Source organism: Equus asinus, chromosome 17 (assembly GCF_041296235.1).
Source record: "Equus asinus isolate D_3611 breed Donkey chromosome 17, EquAss-T2T_v2, whole genome shotgun sequence".
NCBI classification, from domain to species: domain Eukaryota; kingdom Metazoa; phylum Chordata; class Mammalia; order Perissodactyla; family Equidae; genus Equus; species Equus asinus.
In genome coordinates this window covers 31,178,232-31,204,549 of record NC_091806.1, presented here as the reverse complement: position 1 = coordinate 31,204,549, position 26,318 = coordinate 31,178,232, and the positions used below count along the sequence as shown (strand labels likewise).

Genomic DNA, 26,318 nt, shown 5'->3' with positions numbered 1-26,318 from the left:
ACTTTCCTTGGGGTAGAGGTGCCTGAGCGGCCATCTGACCTCCTAGAATCAGCTCCATCTTGTCATTGACTGCAGTAGCTCTGTCCAACATGCAAAGTGGCCCTGCAGGCAAGGCTTATGGAGGGAAGTGAGCAGGAGGCAGCTCAAAGCTTCTGTCTGGTTTCTTGTTGAGTCATTCCCTTGACTTCTGCTTCGATCTCCTCAAGGAGATCAGTGAATACAGAGGAAGGACATTTCCATTCCTTGGTTTAAGATGGGATGTATTCTTCCCTGTTTTTCCCAGTCCTTTCCGTTGTGTACCCTGTTAGCATCAGTTATGAAGGAGAGGACACTGTCCTGTGCATGTGCCAAGGTCGCCCCACCTCCACACCTTTGCTCATGTTGCTCCTTCCACCTGGAATGCCCCTGTTTCCTTTCTTTCTATTCACTACCAATCCATCCAGCTGGGAGTCAGCTCCTTGTTGCCGTGGAAACTTTCATTTCTACAAACTGTAAAGCAATACACAACTTTGTAAAAGTGTTCTTACTTACAGGTGCTTTTCTTCCCAAAGGAGAGTCTCCAAGACTGAAATTGATCAAATGATACTTTTGCTTTTACTACGTATTGGAAGATTCATTTCCAAAACATCTGTGGCAGTTCACATTCCCACCAGTAAAGCAGGAGAGCGGTGCGTTTTGGACAAGCTCCAAAGGATATTCTGAAATGCAGTACAGGATAGGAACCACTGGCTCTGAGCGATCTTAGAATGGCCTCCAGGTTCCTGAAAAGGGTGACAGGAGAGAAGCTGGAAGGCAATGAGTGGGCTTCCTAGGGAAGTGAAGAAATCGGGGTTCTTATCAGCCCTCTCACATCCTTCAGGCTGTGGCAAAAGTTTCTTCCTCTGGGGAACTTCCTCCAAGGCCACTATATAAAATGTCAATGTGGGACGGAGCAATGGAAGATCTGAGATTTGGGAACTCCTCCGGACCCAGGAACACTTCTTGGTAAGTAAGCGCTTTCTGGTATAGTGGAACTGGTTCCAAGTAAATTTTCAATCTCTTGGGACACGTCTGGCCTGGACTGGGAGGTTCTGGAGGGCTGGATGGCACTGTGTGCAGCTGTCAGGTTGCACGGGTGTCAGCAGGGACAGGAATTCTCATCCTCTACCTTTCAATTCCTTCTGAGGTATGCCAAAGCTCTCCTTGTCTGCGGAATGCAGCGATGCACATGTGGCTCCTTGAGCTTTGAGGAGGGAACCCACTTTCTAAGTGCTGTGTACTCCTAGGAAGGCCAATAATCATTGTTTCTGGATCTTCTTTGTTTCAGAGACTGTGAGGGGCCCATTAAGTACAAAAAGTAAAAGTAATAACTTCCTTATTCACACTCAAGTCCACAAGAAAGCCAACCTTGCTGTCCCTCATTGTCTGATTCATTCTATTCTTACTTCCTGGAGCCTCAGGGGCTGGGCTCAGCATTAGCTTTTCTGGTCCATCCTGACTTCTATTCATGCCTACTCTTTCTCAAGCTAACTCCAAGGTCCCCTAATGGTGTTGCTGTGATTGTGTATGTTTATGACAAACTGTATCCTCCATTTCTGGACAAAGTCAAGATGAAACTCCCCCTACTTCTGGCTCTTCTATTTGGGGGCAGTTTCAGCTCTTCATCTACTTCATCTAAGTAAGTCTCTTTGGTTTTCAGTCTTTCTTTCTCTCCTTTGCTCCTTTCTACATTACATAAGGTGAGAGTCACAAAGTCACCTCCTTCTCTGGCTATCCCCTATTTCAGGATCTCTGCCTTTAACAGAGCAGGGTCTCTAGAGCCTGGAGTTAAAGGGACTCTTCAGGGCATCCGTATATCTGCAGTCTTGGTTATAGTATGATATTCTCAGTTTTGTCCTTTCTTCATAATGTTAATGATGATCACAATAATGACTTCCTTTTACTTTGAGCTCACTGAGTGCACTGTGCTAAACATTTTCTGTGCATCATCTCCTTTAATCCTCATATCATCCCCACGAGCTCCCCTTGGGAGCTTGCCCATTTGTACACACATATCACAAATAAAGTAAAGCTAGTAGACGATGGAATCAGTACACAAACCCACAACCCCTTGACGCTAAGACCTTGCTCTTAACACCATGACCTCATGTGGGAGACTGGGTTCTCCTCATGGAGGCTTGTTTCAAGTTCCTCTGTTTCCAAGGCTGAAGCCTCAGATGCCTAGGGCAAGGTCGGAACTGTCCATGGTTCTGTGGAGGAACAGAGAGAGATGTGAAGGAGGTGCAATTGGCCTTTCTCTCTGTCAGGGACTGAAGCATTCATCTTTGAGAGCCCCTTGGGAGATGACACCCTGTCTCAGGATAGGGAGATGTCAGAACATGGGGCAATGGAGCCTCCTATGGAGGGACTGACGCTGACGAAGAGAGAGGAGGAGGGGGGCTCTGGAAGAGAAGATGCCCCTGAGGAAGAGGGGCTTGTCAAGTCTGTCTCAGCCCTTGAAGATGTGGACAAAGACTTTCAGTGCCCTAAGGAAGAGGATACAGTCAAACTGAAATGCGCCCCTGGATGCAAGACCTGCCAATTTATTGTGGTGTCGACAGCCATGTCATATAATCAAGCTTACGTGAGTGGCCTGTGGCTGAGACTGATGCCTGGGGTGGGGAGGAGTGCATGGAGGAGATGTCTCCGGCCTCTGTCTCACTGTTTATTCTCCTCACTGAGGACCCTGGGGGTGCCAGCATGCGCTGAGGCCCTCAGAGGTGTTAGAGGCGGGTAAGGGGGATAAGAGTTGTCGATCATGTGGAAACAGAAGTTGTGTTTTGATCTCCAGTCTTCAAATGGCTGTGGGGTTGGTGTGGGGAGTGGGGGAATGAATTGTGGAGACTTGGAGACCCAGCACTAAGGTAGTGTGAATTCCTGTGGGATGGGCACTTCATTTTCCTCTTTTATCCTGGCTTGCAGGATACTTGCCGGAGGTGCTATGGGGGCTTCCTCATCTCCATCCATGACCACACCTGTAACGACAAGATCCAGTCCGAAGCCAGATTTCTCAACCAGGGTCAAGTCTGGATTGGCGGTGCAGCCAAATATCCAGTAAGACGGGTCCCAGCTCTAAGGGAGCCTCTCCCGACCCCAGTCAGTGCACAACTTACTGAAGATTTCTTTGTACTTCTGCTCTATGATCCCCTGAAGAACTGGGGATAAACGGACACCTGGGCAAGACATCAAAGGGGCTACCTAGGTATCAGGAAGAGCCAAGGATTTAGAACGAGGAGGTTTGGGTTCAAGTTCTGCTCAGCCTCTGACTGTCTCTATGACTTGGGCAGGACTGTGAGCCTGGTTCCTCATTTCTAGGATGTGGTTGAAACTCCTGTCCCACCTCTTGTTAGGGCCAGAATGATGAATGCATCACAGGGATGCATAGAGTGTGATGGTGATGATCACTGTGGATCAACATTTCGGTTGACCAGAGCAGTGTCCATCATGGTCCAATAGTCAAGGAAAATACCTGGCAGACAGCAGGAGGACCAGACAGGGAAAGTGCCAGCTCTATTACCTGTCTTCCTTTTGCCTCATGCTCCAACCCACCTTCTCCCTCCTCTATCCTGTAGGGTAGCTGCAGGAGCTTTTACTGGATGGATGGCAGTGCCTGGGATTTTTGGTTCTGGGCTGCTGGCCAGCCTTCGGCCTGTGGTGGCAACTGTGTTTCCATGTATACCCAAGGTGAGGTGAGAGTGGGGATGAAATCTGAAAAGGCCTGGGGAGGTGAGATGGGCTCCTAGAGGAGTTGCGAGGAAGAGCGGGACCCTTCAAGGGAGACGCCTCCTGAATGTACAGACTTCATCTCCACTGGAATGTGGGGTGGGGTGGGGAGTGAAGACTCCTGGAGCCGAGTCAGGGGAAACAAGAGGCTGAAGGCCCCTTCTGGTTCTGCCTTCACAGGAGGTCGCTGGAGACTATCTCAATGTGACGCAGTCCTCCCCTTTGTCTGTTCCCACTGAGCGGAACCTAACTAAGACTTCAGAGCTGCCCTCTCCTAGGACACTGCCTCCTCTCGCCTGCCTGGCTCCCCCTCCACTTCACCCTCAGCAGTAAAATTGCTTTGCTGAAATTGATTTATTTTTCCTCTGATCCTTGATCCACTCGGCTTAGCCCCACTCATGAACTTTGTGTCCTACAATGATTCCCTATTCCACTGTCCGTCATGAAAGGGACCAGAAGTTATCACTGTCACGGAGCATGAAATATGGGATGGGGTCGGTGAGGCCATCCTGAAGACAGAGGTATGGGCTCAGCTAGCTCTTTTCATACAGCACCAAATTACCGGGCGCCTATGTACAGGTTCTGCCAGGACCCCATCCATTTCTCTTTAATCTTTCACGGTGGACCCTCAATGTCCTGGCCTCTCTCTCCTACAGACTGTGCTTACCTTAATGTGCTAAGAAATTAACATGACCCAGGTACAGCCGACAACTCTCAGGAGTGGGTATCTGAGCACCCCAGTCCTCGGGGGGAATAATTCTAAGGGATGACCTGGGTACCATTTCCCAGTGGAATTAACTTCCAGCTACCCATGGAGGTAGCTGTCTTTAAAATACATATTTTCTTGTGAATTATTCTCTTTGCTACTAGTACCCTTGCACCTCCCAAATAAATTTGCACACAAATTCTTGACTTAGGATCTGCTCCTTGGGATACCCAATATCACACAACCTGCTATATGTTCAACCCTATATAAGGCCTGGGAATATGTTAGGACACAGCCCCCTACTGTTCTGGAACACACAGTTGTTTATAATATAAGTACAACAATAGCCACTAACTGTTACCACACAGTGTACATACAAATGACCCCCTACTGTGGCAGGCACTATACAGAGATGACCTTGTGTGATCCATAATTATTATCCCATCTTACAGAGCCAGGCTCAGAGAAGGGATGACCTGTTAAAAGATTTTCTCAAGGCTGAATACCCAGATGCAAGCAAGCCTGTGGTTTTACTATCTGCTCCAGAGCATGTTCCTTTAACCATTATGATTCTTTGGCTGGAGGCATTGGCTGCTCTCCCCTCCAGGACATGATCCTATGGGGATGGAGCACAGTGCAGGGCGCAGGGGGAGGCGGGCAGGATGGACTCCCTTAACCTTGGGTTCATCTTGGAGCATAGGACTCCAAGCCAGCTGAGGTGAGGGTGTCCCAATCAGAGATGAGGAAGGAAGGCATCCTGAATCCTCTCTTCATTAGGGAGGTAAGCAGAAAGTAAGGGGTCAGTGTCCTGAAGCCCCTTTCCTCCAGGACCCCTCAAATCCAGATAATAACAGATGGGATCAAGGTCATAGAGAGAGGCCAATCAAGACCTTTAATATTTTGAGTATGGGCCAGATAGGAGAAGCTACTTGCTCAAGTTTACACAGTAAATTGAGAAAGAGATAGAAATCAAACAGGTCCAATGTAATATTGTAATTGTACCATGATAGTCTGTTGATTTCAAAGATGCTGGAACTCTGAAACACTGTTATGAATTCAGCCCTGTGCTGGGTACTGTGGAGGATGCAGCTGAAGTAGAATTTTCACTCTTTACCCTCATGGACTTTATATTCTGGTGTGGGAAGGCATGATTTCCCTCTATTCCTATATTAATAAAAAGAGTAACAAAATCTCCCATTTATTAAGCATTAAGCTCTGTGCTAAGTGGTAGGTGGATTTTGTGTTGTCCCTCACAAATCTCTTCTGTTGGGGGCGTGTGTTGTGACAGAAGTGTGACTTCCAGTCCATGGAGATCCCCTTCGGGGGATTATGTCAAGAAGGGGCATGAAGGAGACGTCTGGGTTCCCAGGAAAGTTCTGTATCTTGTTGTGGGCACAGTTAGGTGGGAGCATTCACTCTGTAAAAGTTCCCTGAGCAGTGTGCCATACTTGACAAAATGCATGTTATGCATCCACAAAAAAAGTTGTAAAACATGAAAATAATGACACAAGGGCACTGGCTTTACATTTCAAAATACAGGTTTCTGTGTGTATTTTTCCTGACCAACAAGATATTAACTAAGCTCTGTGAAAGGAAGATGGTGTGTTTACAATGGAACCTGTCTAGCTCCTCACATCATGCAAAGCGCAGAGCCGAATCTACACTCAGGGCTTCTGTGTAGATTAAGGTCATAGTTGTAGCCCTGGTTTCCTGACAAGTGCCACTCCCAACACCATCCGCCAGGGACAGTTCTGAGAGCTGTACTGAAGCTGATCTCATTAGAGGTAGGTTCTGGCATTAGCCTCAGTTTACGGATGAGAAAACTGAGACACAGAGGGCTGACTCTGGGACCTGTGATTTCATTATACATCACACAACACTGCCTCTCAAGATGGCAAGACACACCCTATGCATAATGTGGAGGTGGACAGACTCTCGGGAGGCAGAGTGTGCAAACCCTATGAACATAAATGCAAACAGTAAGCCAGAGACTTGGAAGTTGATGGATGTTGAAAATGTTGGCACCATTCGCTAGAGTGTCTGGAGGTAACACATTTGGGTGTGTCCAAAAACGCGAGGACTTGGGAGTCAGACAGAGTAGGGTCAACATGATACTTCTTATGAGTTGTGTGAGCTAATGGATGGACATCACTGTACTCACTGAGGAAGCCATTGGAATGTCTTTGCCCAGGGTCCGTGTGCAAAGAAAACTTGGTCAAGGCAGAGGAGGGTCCAGCTGTGGAGAAGGGAGGTGAGTGAGAGAAGGCAGAGGGAAGGCAGTCATGAGTGCAAAAGGAGCCTGTCTCTGGTTTAGAACTGTCTCTCACTTGCTGTGTGATCTTGGGCACCTTGTTTAAGTGCTCTGAGATGTCATTTCCTCATCTGTAAAACAGGGATGTTGAAATGAAGCAACACATGCAAAGCTTGTTGTGATGCTGGTTCAAGAGAGTGGTTGACTCTACTGCTCAACCCAACCACTCCGTGAAATGATGCCCCTGGCCTGGGCCCCAGGACGAAGGAAAACAATGAGGAGGAGGTTTAGTCCTCTACCCCCTCCTCCACTAAGAGGTCTGAAGTTTGAAACCCAGAGAGCAGGGTTTGGGGGCCCTGGCATTGGCCAATCCCCCCAGTCAGCTAGATAAACTGAGGATCTGGTCCGTTGGGCTGTGGAGATAACAGCCAGGACGGTTACTCTGCAATCAGGCCCAGAAGTAACCTCTGTGATACTTCTCCATTTGTGGGTGCCTTGAGCGAACAGAGGAGAGGAAGGAATCCAGGCCTTTTCACATTTTGGGTAACCTGTTCTTGGTGCCCTGAGAACTTGGGGGCTGAGCTGGATCTGAGGAAAACGATTAGGTCACAGAGTTGAGTCCTCCACCCCGACAAGTCCACTAGCTCTTGGCAGTGATATCCAGCAAAGTCACCACTTAGCACTTGCTAGTCTCTCCTTGGACTGCACTGAATTTGGCTGGAGCTTGGTTGATGGAAGTTTTGATATTTTTGCATTTATTTTGACTTTTAAGGAAGATTGCATTGAAATTTTGTTTGCCTTGACTTCTGCATCCTTAAATCTTGCTTCACTCACTTGTCCCTAGTCCTGACCCTTGGTAATAGATGGCTGGTGGGAGGAGGGTGGTGGGGTGGGGTGGGGAGGGTGGTCCACCAATGTCTGAATGACTCTGCCTGAGGCTTTCCATTCGAGCTGTTGCCTCCTTGCTGGAAAGATATGACCTGAGGTTGCACAAAATGGCATATTCTAGATCAGTGGTCCTCAACTGGAGTCATTTTGCTCCCCAGAGGATATTTGGAAATAAGTAGAGACCTTTTTGATAGTGATGACTTGGAGAGGTGTTATTGGGTTCTGGTAGGTAGACACTGGACATGCTGCTAAACTTCTTACAATGCAAAGGGAAGCCCCCCACAACAAAGAATGGACTCCAAATAGAGTGCAAAGGCTGAGCATCTTGATCTAGATCCTCCGTACAGAAGAAAGAGCATAGGTGTTTCACACATTAAAGGTGAGAAAGGGAGGGAGAGGGAGAATGAGAGTGAGAAAAGGAGGGAGGAAGGGGGACAGAAGTTTTAGCGCCAAAAAGACTTCGAAATCCTGGTTCACCTGCTTGCAGTGAAATCTTAGCCAGTCACTTTCCCTCTTTGAATCTCAGTTTTCATGTCTGTGAAATAGGGATAATCATATGTTCTCATGGGATAGAGATGAAAGTGAAGATTCAAGGACGTGATGCATATAAAGTGCTTGTTGTAGATAAGGGCCAAGGGGGGCTGAGGCTCCCTTCACCTCCTACCTCCTCTTCTCATGGTCTCCTGGATGCCTGGATTCTCCACTCCATTTGTTGGGATATTGACCAAAGGGAAGCTGATCCTTGGATTAAGGAGTATTATTCAGATTGGGGCCATTTAGGGGCAATAAAAACACCTTTGCCTTGACAATAGATATCTGGGGTCTTCTCAAGCACACCAGGGTGGATTGCAGTAGACCCCAGGAGGCAGGTCCCTGCAGTCATAGTAGAGAGCAGGGCTCGGGGGGAGAGGATTGAGCAAACTCCTGATCAGCTCCAATGCCCCGCACCCCACCCTGAGTCTCTTCCCACTTCCCCAAAGCCCAGTATAAGGGTTGCCTCTGGGGCCCAGCAGCCAGAGACACTGAGAGCAGAGCCCAAGACTCTCAGGAGGTGAGTGCTCCCCTGGCTTCCCATGGAGGAGGGGTCCATGGTTTGGGAGGAAGCAGAACCCTATCTGGCAAACATCACAGATATCTGTCCTTAGAAGCCTAATGGCTACACTTCTTCCCTCTTCTTCTCCACTGTAAGTGAAATTGGCCCTGGTCCTGAGCAGGCCTGTTCCTCCAGGGTCTGGGCTAAGTGTTGTTACGTTGAGCAGTGATGGAGTTCTCAGGAAAAAGGGGACTTTTCACCTTGAGTCGACACCCCAATGTCCTTTCCCTGATTCTCCAGCTCAGGGTCTGTTCATTGGACAAGAAGGAATCTGTCTAGTTTGTCCTTCAATAAACCAGTTAAACAAACTCTTCTTCTTTGCCGTGTGACAGGGGCTGTGCAGACACACTGGACATCCCAGGGAGGAAAAGTGGAGCTGTGTCCCTGTCACAAGACTGAGTAGATATGAAACACCCTCTGCTCCTGCCCCTTCTCCTGCTGGGGACAGTTGCTGCTCTTCATCTGGGTAAGTCCTCCCCTTCTCGTCTCGTCTATATTTCTCTTTTCTCCTCTTTTCTGCACTGTTTTTGCACTCAGGGGCCGAGGCCACAGCCTCCCCTCTTCAGTTGACCCAGCTCATCTCTGTTAAGATTTCTCCTGGACTCACAACTGTGACCTGAACTTTCTATCTGGGCTCCTTCACAAGGGAAAACCATCCACTTGTGTAGGCAAAGGGATTCTCACAGGTGCATTCTCCCACCCCCAAAATACACACCTGTGGTGTCAACCAGAAGTGAGGTTCTCATCCATTTGTGCACGTGACCCAAGAGTTCTTGCCTCACCCAACACCTCAGAGATCCTTCTAGTCTTGGTGCCAGGTGGCGTCCATAGGAAGTTTTGAGTGGGATCATAGCTGTCCATGGCACTGGAAGAGGGGAGACCTTATCTGATGACAAGTTACCTCTTCTTCCCAGAGAGTGATAACTCCCATTTGGACATCCGAGAGACACAGGCAGACCTGACCCAGGATGTGGAAGGTTCAGGGGAGCAGGAGGGAGAGTTGGCCCTGACAGAGGAGGTGATTCAGTCAGAAGGAGAGGAAGCTGAGGCTTCCACCAATCAAGACACCTTTGAGGATGAGCAGTCCATGGAGTTGGACCCAGCAGCCCTGGCTGAACAGTTGCAGTGCCCCAGGGAAGAGGAAACAATACACTTGTGTGGCCATCCTGGGTGCAAGAATGTCAACTACCTTTTGGTGCCAAGCCCCAAGGACTTTAGACAAGCTCAGGTGAGTGGCAGGAAAGCTACTGTGCAGGATCAATGGCAGAAAAAGGTGTGGATCCAACCTTCTCTTCCATATCCATCTAGACTAGTGGTTCTCAAAGCCAAAACACTGATTTCTGGGCCCCTTCCCCAAAATTTCTGAGTTAGAAAGTCTGTGGAGGAGCCTAAGAGTTTGCATTTATACCACATTCCCAGGTGATGACGATATTGTTGCCTGGAGACTGCACTTTGAGAACCACTTATTTGCACAAAAGGCTTTGGTATTAGATAGACCTGTGTTCAATCCTGGCTCTGCCTGTCAATGGCTGTGTTACCTGGGAAAGTCATTTCACTTTTCAGAGCTTCAGTATCATCATTTGTAAAATGGAGATATATAGTTCCAAGCTCTTAGACTTCTGGTGAAGTTTCCATGAGATAATACATGGAAAGTATTTAGAATAGTCCCTGGGTCATTGTAAACTCTCAGTAAATGGGGGCTATAATGATTCTGAGTATTATTATTATTTCCTGCAAGAAGTTGCTGACAGCAGTAAAAGGAGCAAGTGATGAGATTGAGGGGGGCAGGTAGGTCCCTGCTTTCTGAACTGAAAAGGGATATAGGGCTCTCTTCTGGAGACTCATACACTTGAGTAAAAGGAGAGTGAATTCTTACACCACCTCTTCTTCTCTCTGCAGAATGTCTGCGAGAGGTGCTACCAAGGCCATCTTGTCTCCATACACAGCTCCAGCTTAAACCATCTCCTCCAGTACAAGATCAAGGATATCAATCAAGGCCAGGTCTGGATTGGAGGCATCTTGAAGGGCTGGGTAAGTGAGGGGCCAATTCCCAGATACAGGAAGTTCTTTCTGATCACCTCGAGGGTACACCTGCCAGCCTCAAGTCTTATCCCAGCAGCTGAGGTGACCTTAGGCAGGTGGTGATGAGCTGGAGATGGCTTGTACTGGCTCAGGAGAACCAGTGACTATGCACATCTCTTCCCAACTCCATGTTGAGTGGCTTCATGCTTGTAGCTTGTAAACTCCCATGGTGGATGAATTTACACCAAGGAAATTGGCAACCGCTACAAGTCCCTCTGCCTTCTCACCTTCCCCCAGAGCTGGTTGTTAAACACTTACCAGCACACCACTGGTGTCACGAGATAGGTTCCACGCCCATCTTGGTCACTTACTAGCTGAATGACTTCCTTGAGCCTCACTTGCCTCATGTCTACAATGGAGCCCTTCTTCTGTTAGAGTGGCTCCGGGATTGTGGATGAATAAGTGCCATCACATTTGCTACTCAAGGGTGGTCCATGAAGCAGTAGTGTCCGCATCCCTTGGTAGCTTGCTTGAAATGCACAATCTTGGGCCGCACCCCAGACCTCCTGAATCAGGATCTGCATTTCAACAAGATCCCCAGGAGATTTGTATATACAATGAAGTTTGAGAAGCCTACTCTGTGTGATGATGCTATTGCCTGCGCTCAGGGATGGATCTCTAGGGTATCTGGCTTCTAGCTGGGTGAACAGTGAGAAGAGATTATACATATAGTGAGTGTCCAGAAGGGGATGCTTGGTGCTTGGTGTGCATTCTCTGGATCCCATGATTGTCTCTGTCTTCCTGGACGTCTGCCCTCTGATGCAGCCTATCCCTTCTCTAGTGGTGGCGCAGGAGATTTCGCTGGACTGATGGGAGCACCTGGGATTATGAAAACTGGCCCCCAGGGGAGACCGGAAATGGGAGAGGCAACTGTGTTGCTCTGAGTAGCAGAGGTGAGGGGGACTGGGAAAGGGGAAGGGGGGCAATGTGGACTCTTACATACTGTCCTTTTGAGCTGTCTCAAACACTTTCCGAAACTCACACCCTCCCCCCAACTGGAGAGCCAACGTCCTCTGTGTGAGAAGGGCTGAGATGTAGGGAAGGATTCCTCAAAGCAAAACCAGGTGATGGGGTGTCCTGTGTGGGGGTTAGATGCGGGCTTTCTATCTTACGGCCTGGGGTAGGGGGACGTCCTTTCCCTCTCCTGATATGAGGGCGACAGATGAGAGTAGCAGATGTGAATTTAATTGTGGATGAGGGATGAAGGAAAGATGGTGGAATTAGGGACGGCTGACAGACAGTTCTCCAGCTTCCAACAGCATGGATGAGGGATGTGAGGGAGCTTAGTACAATGGCTAAGACCATAGGCGCTGGAGTAAGACTGCTCCAGTTCACATCCCTGCTTTGCCTCTGGCCAGCTGAGACACAGGCAAGGGAGGGTATGAGGTGCCTGAGGTGGGAAGGAGCGGGGCACAAGCCACACTCAGATGGGCAGCTGACCTCACTGTGCTCTGTTCTCCCAGATGGTTACTGGCGACGAGCTCCTTGCGAAACGCGTCTGCCCTTCATCTGCTCCTCCTAAGCCGGTGACACGGAGACCCTGCCTTGGAGCCTCCTCCCTTCACAGCTTCCCGTTTGTCCCCTGGACACTGGGCTGGTCTCCTTGTCCCTCCTGGATATAAAATCAGACTTCCCACAGCATCTCCTGACTGGTTTCTTCACTGCTCACTTTGGAGGAATCCCCGGGGTTGGAAACGCCTGGAATCACTCACTCCTGCAAGGCGGAGGGGGGGGGGGGTGGGGGGGGGTGGGGGGGGTGGGGCGGGGGGCTTTGAGGAAAGTAAAACCTGGTGGAGGTGGGGTGGGTGGTGGAAGTGGTGTGGGTGGGGGATCTGGAGGTGTTCGGCTGCAGCGCCACCTGGGGGCGGAGCATGGACTCTGGAGGACCCTTTTCAGCCCTGGTTCCGGGATTCCCACCCCTCCCCCCCAGGCTCTGGGGAAGATCCCATTAGGTGCGAGGTGGGGAACTGGCCCTCTTGCTTTGTTTGGATTCAGTATGGAGTGTGGGGTGGGGTGGGAGTGGGGTGGCTTTCCAAAACGGAGGCGATCTTGCTGATTAAAGGATTGGGGTGGAGCAGTGAGATGGCATGTGGATAAGCACCTGGGAGCAAGGAGTTAGTAGTCTTGTCTGGTGGCAGCCTGTCCCTCTAGTCCTCTATCTTGTTGGCCTCAGATAGTCGCCTCTAGTTGTATTCTTCCAGCCACTGTGGGTGAATTGAAAGGCCCCAACTTCTTCTGAGATCTGTTCCCCACTCCATTCCCAGGAGGGTGGCTGTCCTTCCCACTCCCTGACCCTTCTCCCTCTCCCACATCTGCAGCCTACCTCCCTAAAGGGGCCACAATCTTGGGAGAGAGTTGCCTCCCAGCAGGAGGACCTTGGGGCCAGTCAGGATATCTGGTAGCCTGTGGCTCCTATGCTGTGTCTACAGCCCCAGGCCTCAGCTTCTCTCCCTCATTCCTTGTTCTCTGACCCAGGGGACATTGAGAGAGAGAACTGTTGCTGCTCTTTACCTTGTTCGAGGCAGGATGCTTGGCTCCCAGTAGGATCTGGGGTTGAGGAAGCAGAAGTTCAGACCTGAGACTGGGTATTAAGAGGGCAGACAGCCTTGGGTTGTGGGGAGAGAATGAGGGGGACACTCTGAGACAGAAATACTTCTTTGGGTGTCGTTCTACATGGGGCACAGGGAGAAGGTGCAAATATTTCTGGAGATGCACGTGCACATGCGTGTATATGTATTTTGGTGTGTAAGCGAGTCACTCTTTGTATACCTGTGTGTATCTGTGTATGTGTGAATCTGTATATGTAAATGTGCGTAAATCTTTGAGTCAGTGTGTATTTGTGTGCTGTTTGAGGCTGTACATTTTGTGCATCTCTGTGTATTTATGGATAAGCCTGTGTGTCTGTGGACACCTATGAAGCTCTGCACCATAAGATGCCTGAATCCGTGTGTGCACGCATGTGTGTACTTGTGTGTCTTTGGCCAGTATGTTTTGGGGTGTGTATACGTGTTAGTGTGTGTCTGAGCACACCTGTGTACAGGTCTATGTTTGTGTGTGAACACGTGTGTGCCTGTCGAGGCATCTGATGTGATGTGGAGTTTCAGGAACTAAAAGAACAGTCTCCCAGATGTGCTTTCTTATAAAGGTTCTGGAGGTGGTGGAACAGGACAGGGCAGAGAACCCCAGGGGAAGCGGGTCGCGAAGAAGCAGCAGGGCTGAGTTCCCTGAATATGAGCGGGCCTCTGACAACGGGACCACGGGTCTTGGGCTTGCCATGGATCTCACCAATGCTTGACCTCAGGGACTGCTTCTGGTGAAGAGGCCTCTCCTCCACAGAGGGGTGTGTCCCTCAGCCTTGGGTGCAGATTGAGTCAGGAAGCTGCTAATCACAGCATGCCAGTCTCCCCAAGGGCATGGAACGGGGGCTACCTGGGGGTGAAGCCTCCACCCAGGTCCCTGCATTGCATACTGCAACAAGCGAATTCTTTTTCGTGTATGTGTGATGAAGATTCGCCCTGAGCTCACATCTATGCTAATCTTCCTCTCCTTTGTAGGTCGGATGCCTCCACATCATGGCCCATAAGTGGCGTTGGTCCACACCCAGAATCCTAACCTGCAAACCCTAGGCCACCGAAGCAGAGTGTGTGGAACTTTAACCACTGAGGCACAGGGCCGACTCCTCAACAGGCTAATTCTTGACACTCTGCTTCTAAAAGAACAGTGGAATCTGACTGTAGGAGGTGGGAGGGATAGGCAGTAAAGGAAGCTCTGCATAGTGAGCTCTGGGACTGGGATTTTGGCTAAATGGCAAGCGCCCACTTAACTCCTTGTTGGGGACTTGGTTCTAGCCAATCCCAGTCACCCAATATCCTGCAAGCCAAGACTGGAGGTAGAGGGATGGCAGGGAGAGAAGGGGGCTTAGACGTCTCCAGATTGAAGCTTGCTTGAGGCAGGCAAGTGTAGATAAGGTGTCCCTCAAATATCCAGCACTGTCTGTTATTGGACTCGACTTCAACCATTATATATTCATTCCTTTGGTTGTTTAAGTCCTTGCAATCTTGAATAGCCTTTGATTAAAAAGCAAATACTCTTAGGAGAAGAAACCCCTAAGAGTATTATCTCTTAATGCATCTGGGAGGTTGATTGATAGCTTGCCGAGAACAAGATTTGTAGAAGAAACATAGAAGGCGAGGATGTGTGTCACTGTCAGTGGCATTGGGAGAGGGCAGTTGTGGAGAAGAGAAGCCATTGAAAAGGAGATAAGGAAGCAGAGAGTGCAATGTTCACCATTTTTTTCTTGCTGGGGACCGAGGTAGACTGTGTTTCCTGTTATTCCTTGCATAAGTTGGGCTCTGCAGCATGCTACTAGGTATGGCCAATGCAATGTAGGAGGAAATGATGTAAGTCTCTTCCAGGCCTGGCCTTTAAATGACCCCCTATGCTCTTCCCATTCTCACTGTCCTTGCCACAGGGATCTGGGGGTCCCTGTGTCCCTGAAGGCATAGATACCTGATGGAAGGTGCTGTCTGACCTGCTGTGTGTAGTAAACCTTGAGATTTCGCAGCCCACTTGTTACTGCAGCAGAACCTGGTTTAACCCAGCACCTATAGAAAAGAAGGTGCCCAGGAATGTCCTAATTTTTCCCGGACAGACATAGCACAGAAGTCTGAATCCGAGCCCCCAGAATCACAAAGCTCTGTGTCTGAGGCCCAGTTCTACATTTCAATTTTTTTAGCCTTACTAAGCCTCACTTTCTTCTTCAATAAAATAAAAGTTGAGTACGACAACATCTGTAATGCATTTAGCCCTTGGCCTGGCAATGGCAGGTTGTCACTAAATGTTGGATTTTGTGCAGAATTATGAAGTAAGCAGTGTAGTGGTAGGAATGAGCATGGGTTCCAGTTTGAATTTCCATGTATTGCACATTTCTTCTTCTATGAAATAGCATTAATAACAAACCACAGCAAGCTCGCCAGCGTTTGTGTGCGGGTCCATGTGGCTATGTTGGTGACGGTGCTGAGGACACCAGGATGCAGGAGAGACAAGTTAGCTATTTTATCAGTACTGATGTCAACCCGAAGTCTAGCATACAAAAGCACTAACTTAGTTGAGCTGTGGGAAGACAGTGTCAGGCTCACACACACGGGTTCAGGCCAGGATGGGCTGATGCACCCACAGGAGGACCAGCTCAGTTTGGGAAAAAAGAGGGCTGGGGAAGAGGACCCCTCCAGGACACCGCTGCCTCCATCTCCTCCTCAGAGAACGTCCTCAGCCCCAGCCCAGGCTCCTGAGAGCTGAATTCACTGGGAATGGCTGTGGGCCTCCTGGTTGGAGAATGCAGTGTCATCTTCATTGATGTGCCTGCTGATCAGATCTCCAGACATGGCCTTATTCTGGAGGCTGCTCCTGGGGTGGTGTTATCCCACCATCCTGAGGATGGAGATGAGGGGTGAAGGCAGAGTCATTGAAGGCTGATGGGCCTTGTGTGTGGGAATCGTACCCCTTCTCTCCCTGCGGTGGGAGATCATTGGTGTTGGGCCTTTGCAAGTGCCCACTGCTTGATCATCCCAAACTACTCCCAAAGCTGCCCACACCCCTTTTCTCTGCACTTTCCTTCGAGGGGCAGCCCTCATCTACAGTTAAGTTCATGTCCGCTAAGTCCTCCTGGTTATGCCCACACTCCAACATTCCTGGAGGCAGGTTTACTGTGAAGCTAATGAAATATACTTCAGGGTTAAAACTTCTATGACAGTTCAAGTTCCCACCAATAAAGCAGGAGAACCATGCATTTTGGACAAGCTCCCAAGGAGATTCTGAAATGCAGTACAGGATAGGAACCACTGGCTCTGAGACATCTGATAGTGGTGCTCCAGGTTCCTGAAAGGGGTGACAGGAGAGAAGCTTGAGGGTAATGAGTGGTCTCCCCAAGGAAGTGAAGAAATGAAGGGTTCTTATCAGCCCTCCCACCTCCCACAGGCTGTGGTAAACTTTCCTTCCTCTGGGGAACTTCCTCCAAAGTCCCTATATAAAATGTCACTGTGGGATGGAGAGAAGGAAGATCTGGGATTTTGGAATTCCTCAGGACCCAGGAAGACTTCTGGGCAGGTAAGTGCTTTCTCGTGTAGTGGAACTTATTCCAAGTAAATGTTCATCTCCTGGGAGGCATTTGGCCTGGGCTGGGAGGTTCTGGAGGGCTGGCTGGGATTGTGTGTGGCTGTCAGGTTTCAAGGGTGTCAGCAGGGACAGGAATTCTCATCCTCTACCTTTCACATTCCTTCTGAGGTATGCGAGAGCTCTCCTTGTCTGGGGAAGGCAGAGATGCACATGTGGCTTTTGGAGCTTTGAGGAGGGAACCCACTTTTCAAGTGCTGTGTGGCCTAGGAAGGCCAATAATCATTGTTTCTGGATTCTCTTTGTTTCAGAGACTGTGAGGGGCTTATTAAGTACAAAACAAAAATAATATTCCCCTCTTCACATTCAGGTGCACAGGAAAGCCAACCTTGTCTGCCCCTCATGGTCTGCTTCATTCTATTCAGAAAGAAGTGCTAGCATCCTGGAGAATCAAAGGCTGGGCTCAGCATTAGCTTTTATGGCCCATCCTGGCTTCTGTTCATGCCTGCTGTTTCTTTACCTCACTCCCAATGTCCCCTAATGGTGTGGCTGTGGGGTGTGTGTGTGTGTGTGTGTGTGTGTGTATGTGTGTGTTTGACAAACTATGTTCCCCTTTGCAGGGAAAAGCCAAGATGAAACTCTGGCTTCTGGCTGCTCTATCTGGGGCAGTTTCAGCTCTTCATCTGGGTAAGTCTCCTTAGTCTTCAGTCTTTCTTTCTCTCCTCTGCTCCTTTCTAGAGTATGTAGGGTCAGAGTCACAAAGCCACCTCTTTTGCTGGCCATCCTCTATTGCAAGATGTCTGCATTTAAAGGAACAGAGACTGTAGAACCTGGAGTTAAAAGGACCCCTTGGGGCATCTGCATATCTGCAGCTTCATTTATACTATGACATTATCAATTTTGTTCTTTATAGATAATGCCCATGATGATCACCATAATGACTTTATTTTACTTTGAGCTCACCTAGTGTACTGTGCTAAGCATTTTCTGTGCATTATCTCCTTTAATCCGCATAGCCTTCCCACGTGGAATGTAGTATTGTATACCCATATTGCAAATGAAGTAAAGCTAGTAGATGATGGAATCAGTACCCAAACCCACAATGGCCTGATGTGAAGTCCTTGATCTTCACCCCATGACCTCATGTGGGAGGCTAGGTTATCCACACGGAGGCTTGGTTCTAGGTTCCTCTCTTTCCAAGGCTGAGCATTCTGATGGCTAGGTCAAGGAGGGAACTGTCCATGGTTCTGGAGAGGAACAGGAAAGATGTGAGGGGGTGCAGTTGGACTTTCTGTCTACCAGGGACTGAAACGTCCATCTTTGAGAGCCCTTTGGGAGGTGAGATCCTGCCTTAGGATGGGGAGATGCCAGAACACGGGACAATGGAGGCTCCTATGGAGGAACTGACGCTGCTGGAGGAAGAGGAAGAGGGAGGCTCTGGAGATGAAGATGCTCCTGAGGAAGAGGGGGCTGTCAAATCAGTCTCAGCCCTAGAAGAGGTGGACAAGGACTTTCTGTGCCCTAAAGAAGAGGATACAGTCAAACAGGTGGGCATCCCTGGATGCAAGACCTGCCGCTTTGTTGTGGTGGTGAGAGCCATGACGTTTAGTCAAGCTCAGGTGAGTGGCCTGTGGCTGATGCTGAGGCCGGGGTGGGGAGAAGGGCATGGAGGGGATGTGTCTGGCCTCTGAGTCACTGTTTATTTTCCTCACTGAGGACCCTGGGGGTGTCAGCAGGCTCTGAGGCTCTCAGAGGTTTTAGAGGTGGGTAAGAGGGCGTAAGAGGTGAGGGTGAAGTGGAAACAGTAGTTACATTTTGATCTCCAGTCTTCAAATGGCTGTTTGACTGGCTTGGTGAGTGGGGGAATGAATTGTGGAGACTGCAAGACCCAAGGCTAACATCATGTGTATTCCTGAGGAGGGGCACCCCATTTTTCCTCCCTTATCCTGCCTTGCAGTATACTTGGCAGAGGTGCTACTGGGGCAAACTCGTCTCCATCCATAACCTCATCTTTACCTACCACATCCAGTGCCCAGCCAGAAGTGTCAGCCAGGGTCAAGGCTGGATTTCAGGCATGAACACAGGCTTCGTAAGAGGGGTCCCAGATCTAAATGGGGAGCCCCTTCTGACCCAAGCCAGTGCTCAACTTGCTGCAGATTTCTTTGTGCTTCTGCTCTCTCATCCTCTGAAGAATTGGGGTGAGTTGGACACCTGGACACGAGAGCAAGGTGGCAACGTAGGCATCGGGAAGAGCCAAGGTTTTAGATGAGTAGGTTTGGGTTCAAGTTCTGCTCAGCTTCTGAATGTCTGTGTGACTTGGGCAGGACTATGAGCCTGGGTCCTCACCTCTAGAATGGGGTTGAAACTCCTGTCCCACCTCTTGTCAGGGCCAGAAGGATGAGTGTGTCACAAGGATTCATAGAATCTAATTGTGCTGATCACTGTGGATAAACATTTTGGTTGACCAGGACTGTGTCCATGATGGTCCAGCAGAGAAGGCAAATGCCCAGCAGGCAGCAGGAGGATCAGACAGGGACAGTTCCAGCTCTACCTACCTGTCTTCCCTTTGTCTTATGCTCCAAGCCCACCTTCTCCCTTCCTCTCTCCTCTAGGGCAGCTGCCGGCGCTTTTACTGGGTTGATGGCAGTGCCTGGAATATTTGGTACTGGGCTCTCAGCCAGCAGCTGGCCTCTGGTGGCAGCTGTGTGTCCATGTGGAACCGAGGTGATGTGGAAGTGGAGATGAAAGATGACAAGGCATGGGAGGTCGGAGGGGCTTATGGAGGTGGTGCTAGGAAGATCTGGACCTTCCAAGGGAGAGGCCTTCTGGATCTTCAAACTTCATTTCCAGTGAAGTGTGCGGTGGGGAGGGGGCAAGACCCTCCTGGGGCTAAGTCAGGGGAAACAAGAGGCTGAAGGCCCCTTCTTGTTCTGCCTTCACAGAAGGTGGCTGGAGAGTACCTCATTGTTAGGCGTTCCTTCTGTGTCTGTTTCTACTTGGCAGGACCCAGTCAGGAGTTCAGAGCCGCCCCCTCCTGGGGCCCTGCCTCCCCTCCCGTGCCTGCAGCCCCTTCCTCCACCACCCAGGAATAAAATTACTTTCCTGAAACTGATTTCTGTTTCCTCTGATCATTGATCCACTCTGCTTAGCCTCAATCTTGAACTTTCTGCCCTACGGTGACTCTACTGTCTTTCACGAAAGGAGCCAGAAGTTACTGCTGTCAAGGAGGATGAAACGTGGGGTGGGGTCTGTGGGGCAGTCTTGGAGACAGAGGAATGGGCTCAGCTAGCTCTTTTCATAGAATGCCCAATTACTGGGTGCCGGTGTACAGATCCTGGCAGGACCCCACCAATCTCTCTTGAATCTTTCATGATGGACCATCAATGTCCTGGCCTCTCCTACAGACTGTGGTTTCCTTAAGGTGCTAGAAAATTAGCATGTCCCAGGAACAGCCGACAACTCTCAGGAGTGGGTGTATGAGCACCTCAGTCCCTTGGCCCTCAGGTGGAACAATTTTAAGGCATGTCCTGGCCACTGTTTCACAGTGGAATTAACTTCCAGTTACCCAGGGAGGTAGCTGTCTTTACAACACATACTTTCTTGTAAATTATTCTCTTCGCTACTAGTGCCCTTGCACCTCCCAAATAAATTGGCACACAAGTCCTTGTCTCAGGGTCTTCTCCTTGGGAAAGCCAATATCAGACAACCTGCTCTATGGTCAACTCTATATAAGGCCTGGGAATATGTTAGGACACTGTTTGGGAACATACAGTTGTTTATAATATAAGCACAACAATATCCACTAATTTTTGCCACTTATTACACACTCACAAAGTACTCCCTACTGTGGCAGGCACTATACAGAGATGACCTTGTGTGATCAACAATTATTATCCCATCTTACAGAGCCAGGCTCAGAGAAGGGATGACCTATTAAAAGATTTGCCCAAGGCTGAATACCCAAATGCGAGCAAAGCTGTTATTTTACTATCTGCTCTAGAGCATGGTCCTTTAACCATTATGATTCTCTGGCTGGAGGCATTGGCTGCTCTCCCCTCCAGAACATGATCCTATGGGGATGGAGCACAGTGCCGGGCGCAGGGGGAGGCGGGCAGGATGGACTCCCTTAACCTTGGGTTCATCTTGGGGCATAGGACTCCAACCTAGCTGAGGTGAGGGTGTCCCAATCAGAGATGAGGAAGGAAGGCATTCTGAATCCTCTCTCCACTAGGGAGGTAAGCAGAAAGTAAGCGGTCAATGCCCTGAAGCCCCTTTCCTCCAGGACCCCTCAAATTCAGAGAATTACAGATGGGACCAAGGTCATAGAGAGAGGCCAATCAGGACCTTTCATTTTTGAGTATGGGCCAGATAGGATAAGCTACTTGCTCAGATTTGCACAGTAAATTGAGAAACAGATAGAAATCAAGCAGGTCCATTGTAATATTGCAATTTACCACAATAGTCTGTGGATTTCAAAGATGATGGAATTCTGAAACACTGTTATGGATTCAGACCTGTGCTGGGTACTGTGGAGGATGTAGCTGAAGTAGAATTTTCACTCCTTGCCCTTACGGACTTTATATTCTGGTGTGGGAAGGCATTACTTCCCTCTATTCCTATATTAATAAAAAGAGTAACAAAATCTCCCGTTTATTAAGCATTTACTAGGTGCCAGGCTCTGTGCTAGGCGGTAGGTGGATTTTGAGTTGTCCCTCATAAATCTCTTCTGTTGGGGGCGTGTGTTGTGACAGAAGTGTGACTTCCAGTCCATGGAAATCCCCTTTGGTGGATTAATGTCAAGAAGGGGCATGAAGGGGACGTCTGGGTTCCCGGGAACGTTCTGCATCTTGTTGTGGGCACAGTTATGTGGAAGCATTCACTCTGTAAAACTTCCCTGAGCAGTGTACCATACTTGACAAAATGCATGTTATACATCCACAAAAAATGTTGTAGAAAATGAAAATAATGACATAAGGGCACTGGCTTTACATTTCAAAATACGGGTTTTTGTGTGCATTTTCTTTCTCCAAGAAATTTTCTTTCTTTCTCTTATCTTAGTTTAGATATTAACTAAGCTCTGTGAAAGGAAGATGGTGTGTTTACAATGGAATCTGTGGAGTCCTCACATCGTGCAAAGTGCAGAGCTCAAGCAACACTCAGGGCTTGTGTGTTGATCAGGGTCACAGTTCTAGCCCTGGTTTCCTGACAAGGGCCACTCCCAACACCATCTGACAGGGACAGTTCTGAGAGCCGTACTGAAGCTGATCTCATTAGAGGTAGGTTCTGGCATTAGCCTCAGTTTACAAATGAGAAAACTGAGACACAGAGGGCTGACTCTGGGACTTGTGATTTCATTATACATCACGCAACACTGCCTCTCAAGATGGCAAGACACACCCTCTACACAATGTGGGGGTGGACAGACTCTGGGGAGGCAGAGTTTGAAAACCCTATGAACATAAATGCAAACAGTAAGCCAGAGACCTGGAAGTTGACGGACATTGAAAACGTTGGCACCATTAGCTAGAGTGTCTGGAGGTAACACATTTGGGTGTGTCAAAAAAAGCAAGGACTTGGGAGTCAGACAGAGCAGGGTCAACATGCCACTTCTTATGAGTTGTGTGGACTTGGGTCATCAACCTCTCTGAGCTTTTGTAGTAGATATATAGGCTAGAGATGGCAATACCAGATTGTAGGATGATTTTAGTGACTAATTAAGTAGGATAATGGATGTAAAAGCCTGAATGAAGCATGATATGTGGCCCATGGTAGACTTTTAAAAATGTTATTTCCAGTTTTAAATTAGATAGGCATCACTGTGGTGACTGAGCAAATCATTGGAATGACTTTTCCCAGGGTTCATATGCAAAGAAAACTGGGTCAATGCAGAGGAGGAGCAGGCTGTGGAGAAGGAAGGTGAGTGAGAGGAGGCAGAGGGAAGGCAGTCGTGAGTGCATAAGGAGCCTGTCTCTGGTTTAGAACTGTCTCTGACTTGCTGTGTGATCTTGGGCACCTGTATAAGGGCTCTGAGATGTCGTTTCGTCATCTGTGAAACATGGACGTTGAAAAGAAAAAACGCGTGCAAAGCTTGTCGTGGTGCTGGTTCATGGGAGTAGTTCACCTTATTGGTCAACACAACCGCGGAGTGAAATGATGCCCTGACGTCGGCCCCAGGACGGGGGAGAACAATGAGAAGGATGTCTAGTCCTCTATTCCCTCCTCCACTAAGCGATCTGAAGTTTGAAACCCAGAGACCAGGGTTTGGGGGCCCTGGAATTGGCCAATCCCCTCAGTCAGCTAGATAAGCTGAAGGTCCGGTCCCTTGGGTGGGGAGATAACAGCCAGGACAGTTACTCTGCAATCAGGCCCAGAAATGACCTCTCTGATACTTCTCCATTTGTAGGTCCCCTGGGAGAGCAGAGGAGAGGAAGAAATCCAGGCCTTTTCACCCTCTGAGTTACCTGTTCCTGGTTCCCTGTGAACTGGGGGACTGGGCTGGAATCTGAGGAAAACCAGGAGGTCACAGAGTTGAATCCTCCATCCTGACAAGTCCACTAGCTCTTGGCAGTGATACCCAGCAAAGTCACCGCTTAGCACTTGCTAGTCTTTCCTTGGAGTGCACTGAATTTGGCTGGAGCTTGGTTGATGGAAGTTTTGATATTTTTGCATTTATTTTGACTTTTAAGAAAGATTGCATTGAAATATTACTTGCCTTGACTACTGAATTCTGTAGTGTTCCCTTCAATGTTGCACTCGAGATGAATGCATCACTCACTTCCCCCTAGTCCTGACCCTGTGGTGGTAGACGGCTGGAGGGAGATGGAGAGTGGGGTGGGGTGGGGAAGGTGGTCCACCGATGTCTGAATGACTCTGCATGAAGCTTTCCATTCAAGTTGATGCTGCCTTGCCAGAAGATATGACCTGAGGTTGGACAAAATGGCACATTCTAGATCAGTGATACTCAGCTGGGGCCATTTTGCTCCCCAGAGGACAGTTGGAAATGTATGGAGAAAATTTTGATAGTGATGACTTGGAGAGGTGTTATTGGCATCTAATTGGTAGAGACTGGGGATGCTGCTAAACTTCTTACAATGCACAGGGCAGCCCCCGACAACAACGAATGGACTCCAAATGGTAAGAGTGCAAAGGTTGAGAATCTTGATTTAGATCCTCAGTGCAGAAGAAAGAGTATAGGTCTTTCACACATTAAAGGTGAGAAAGGGAGGGAGAGGGACAAGGAGAGTTAGGAAAGGAGGGAGGGAGGGGAGACAGAGAGACAGAGGTTGTAGAGCCAAACAGACTTCGAAATCCTGGTTCTCCTGCTTGCAGTGAAATCTCGGCCAGTCACTTTCCCTCTTTGAATCTCACTTTTCATGTCTGTGAAGTAGGGATAATCACATGTCCCAATGGGAATGAGATGAAAGTGAAGATTCAGGGACGCAATGCATATAAAGGACTTGTTCTAGATAAGGGCCAAGGGGAGCTGAGGCTCCCTTCACTTCCTCTCTCCTCCTCTCATGGTCTCCCGGATCCCTGGATTCTCCACTCCATTTGTTGGGATATTGACCAAAGGGAGGCTGCTCCTGGGGTTAAGGAGCATTGTTCAGACTGGGGCCATTTAGGGGCAATAATAACAACTTTGCCTTGACAATATACATCTGGGGTCTTCTCAAGCACAGCAGGGTGGGTGGCAGTAGACCCCAGGAAGTAAGTCCCTGCAGTCATAGTAGACAATAGGGTTCAGGGAGGAGACGATTGAGAAAACCCCTGATCAGCTCCAATGCCCCGCACCCCACACTGAGTCTCTTCCCACATCCCCAAAAGCCCAGTATAAGGGTTGCCTCTGGGGCCCAAGAGCCAGAGACACTGAGAGCAGAGCCTCAGACTCTCAGAAGGTGAGTGCTCCCCTGGCTGCCCACGGAGGAGGGGTCCAGGGCTTTGGAGGAAGCAGGACCCTATCTGGCAAATACCTCAGAGGTCTGTCCTTCGGACCATAATGGCTACTCTCCTTCCCTCTTCTTCTCCACTGTGAGTGAAATTGGCCCTGGTCCTGAGCAGACCTGTTCTTACAGGGTCTGGGCTAAGTGTTGTTCCAGAGAGCTCTGATGGAGTTCTCAGGAAAAAAGGGACTTTTGACCTTGAGCCAACACCCTCATGTCCTTTCCCTTATTCTCCAGCTCAGGGCCTGTTCATTGGACAAGAAGCAAGCTCTGTAGTTGGCCCTTTAATAAACCAGTTAAACAAACTCTTCTTCTTTGCCGTGTGACAGAGGCTTTGCAGACATACTGGACAACCCAGGGAGGCAAGGTGGAGCTGTGTCCCTGTCACAAGACTGAGTAGATATGAAACGCCCTCTGCTCCTGCCCCTTCTCCTGCTGGGGACAGTTGCTGCTCTTCATCTGGGTAAGTCCTCCCCTTCTCGTCTCGTCTATATTTCTCTTTTCTCCTCTTTTCTGCACCCTTTTTGCACTGGTGGGGCCGAGGCCACAGCCTCCCCTCTTCAGTTGACCCAGCTCATCTCTGTTAAGATTTCTTCTGGACTCACAACTGTGACCTGAACTTTCTATCAGGGCTGCTTCACAAAGAAAAACCACGCACTTGTGTAGGTGAAGGGCTTCTCACAGGTGCATTCTCCCACCCCTAAAATACACACCTGTGGTGTCAGCTAGAAGTCAGGTTCTCATCCATTTTTCTAGCCTCACTCAATGCCTCCGAGATTGTTAAAGTCTTGGCGCCAGGTGGCGTCCATAGGAAGGCTTGAGTGGGATAAGAGCTGTCCATTGTCCTGGAAGAAAGGGACTGCAACCCCCCCCCCCTCGCCCGCCCCCCACTGAAAGCAAGTTACCTCTTCTTTTCAGAGAATGATGACCCCAATTTGGACGTCTGAGAGATACAGGCAGACCTGACACAGGATGTGGAAGGTTCAGGGGAGCAGGAGGGAGAGTTGGCCCTAACAGAGGAGGTGATTCAGTCAGAAGGAGAGGAAGCTGAGGCTTCCACCAATCAAGAGACCTTTGAGGATGAGCAGGCCATGGAGTTGCACCCAGCAGCCCTAGGTGAAGACTTGCAGTGCCCCAGGGAAGAGGAAACAGTTCAACTCTCTGGCCATTCTGGGTGCAAGGCCCGCAGCTACTTCTTGGTGCGAACTCCTAGCACGTTTAGTGACACTGAGGTGAGTGGCAGCAAGGTTACTGTGGAGGATCTGATGGAGAAGAAGAGAGTGGATTCAAACTCCTGTTCCGTAAACATTTAGACTAGTGGTTATCAAGCCTAATGTGCACCAGAATCTCCTAGCGATATTAAATCTGTTACAAAACAGATTTCTGGGCTCCATCCCCAAAATTTCTGATTTAGCAAGTCTGTGATGGGGCCTAAGAGTTTGCATTTATAGCACACTCCCAGGTGATGATGATATTGTTGCCTGGAGACTGCACTTTGAGAACCAC

The 26,318-nt window shown here is 49.1% G+C and overlaps 2 protein-coding genes across 4 annotated transcripts in view; both read left to right on the top strand.

The window, feature by feature from the left end:
* The first annotated feature begins 737 nt into the window (after positions 1-737).
* The window catches only part of LOC123278167 (bone marrow proteoglycan-like), a 59,998-nt gene continuing 34,417 nt past the window's right edge, over positions 738-26,318 (top strand). The window contains exons 1-5 of one of the 2 annotated variants that reach the window (XM_044750615.2): positions 738-984; positions 2,286-2,602; positions 2,941-3,072; positions 3,591-3,702; positions 3,922-4,629. In XM_044750615.2, the coding sequence (XP_044606550.2) occupies positions 2,348-2,602; positions 2,941-3,072; positions 3,591-3,702; positions 3,922-3,980 (558 nt within the window). In that variant the 5' untranslated portion in view covers positions 738-984; positions 2,286-2,347 and the 3' untranslated portion in view covers positions 3,981-4,629. Of the gene's footprint in view, positions 985-2,285; positions 2,603-2,940; positions 3,073-3,590; positions 3,703-3,921; positions 4,630-26,318 lie in introns of those variants that run through there. The other variant, XR_011495088.1, reaches the window with a different exon arrangement.
* LOC106827953 (proteoglycan 3-like) lies at positions 8,570-12,407 on the top strand. 2 transcript variants are annotated; one of them, XM_044750303.2, is made up of 6 exons: positions 8,570-8,637; positions 9,012-9,145; positions 9,594-9,907; positions 10,579-10,710; positions 11,543-11,654; positions 12,225-12,407. In XM_044750303.2, exons 2-6 carry the CDS (start codon positions 9,085-9,087, stop codon positions 12,281-12,283), a joined length of 678 nt encoding a protein of 225 aa, XP_044606238.2. In that variant the 5' UTR covers positions 8,570-8,637; positions 9,012-9,084; the 3' UTR covers positions 12,284-12,407. The 2 variants fall into 2 exon arrangements, with proteins under 2 accessions (XP_044606238.2, XP_070343899.1); XM_070487798.1 differs by lacking the exon at positions 8,570-8,637 and adding an exon at positions 8,649-8,770 and having other exon boundaries at positions 12,225-12,402.

Bases quoted from the DNA above. Each gene is read 5' to 3' on its own strand.
- LOC106827953 (XM_044750303.2), top strand. From the start codon at position 9,085: ATGAAACACCCTCTGCTCCTGCCCCTTCTCCTGCTGGGGACAGTTGCT. The intron at 9,146-9,593 runs GTAAGTCCTCCC...TCTTCTTCCCAG, and splicing joins AGTTGCTGCTCTTCATCTGG to AGAGTGATAACTCCCATTTG. The intron at 11,655-12,224 runs GTGAGGGGGACT...CTGTTCTCCCAG, and splicing joins TGTTGCTCTGAGTAGCAGAG to ATGGTTACTGGCGACGAGCT.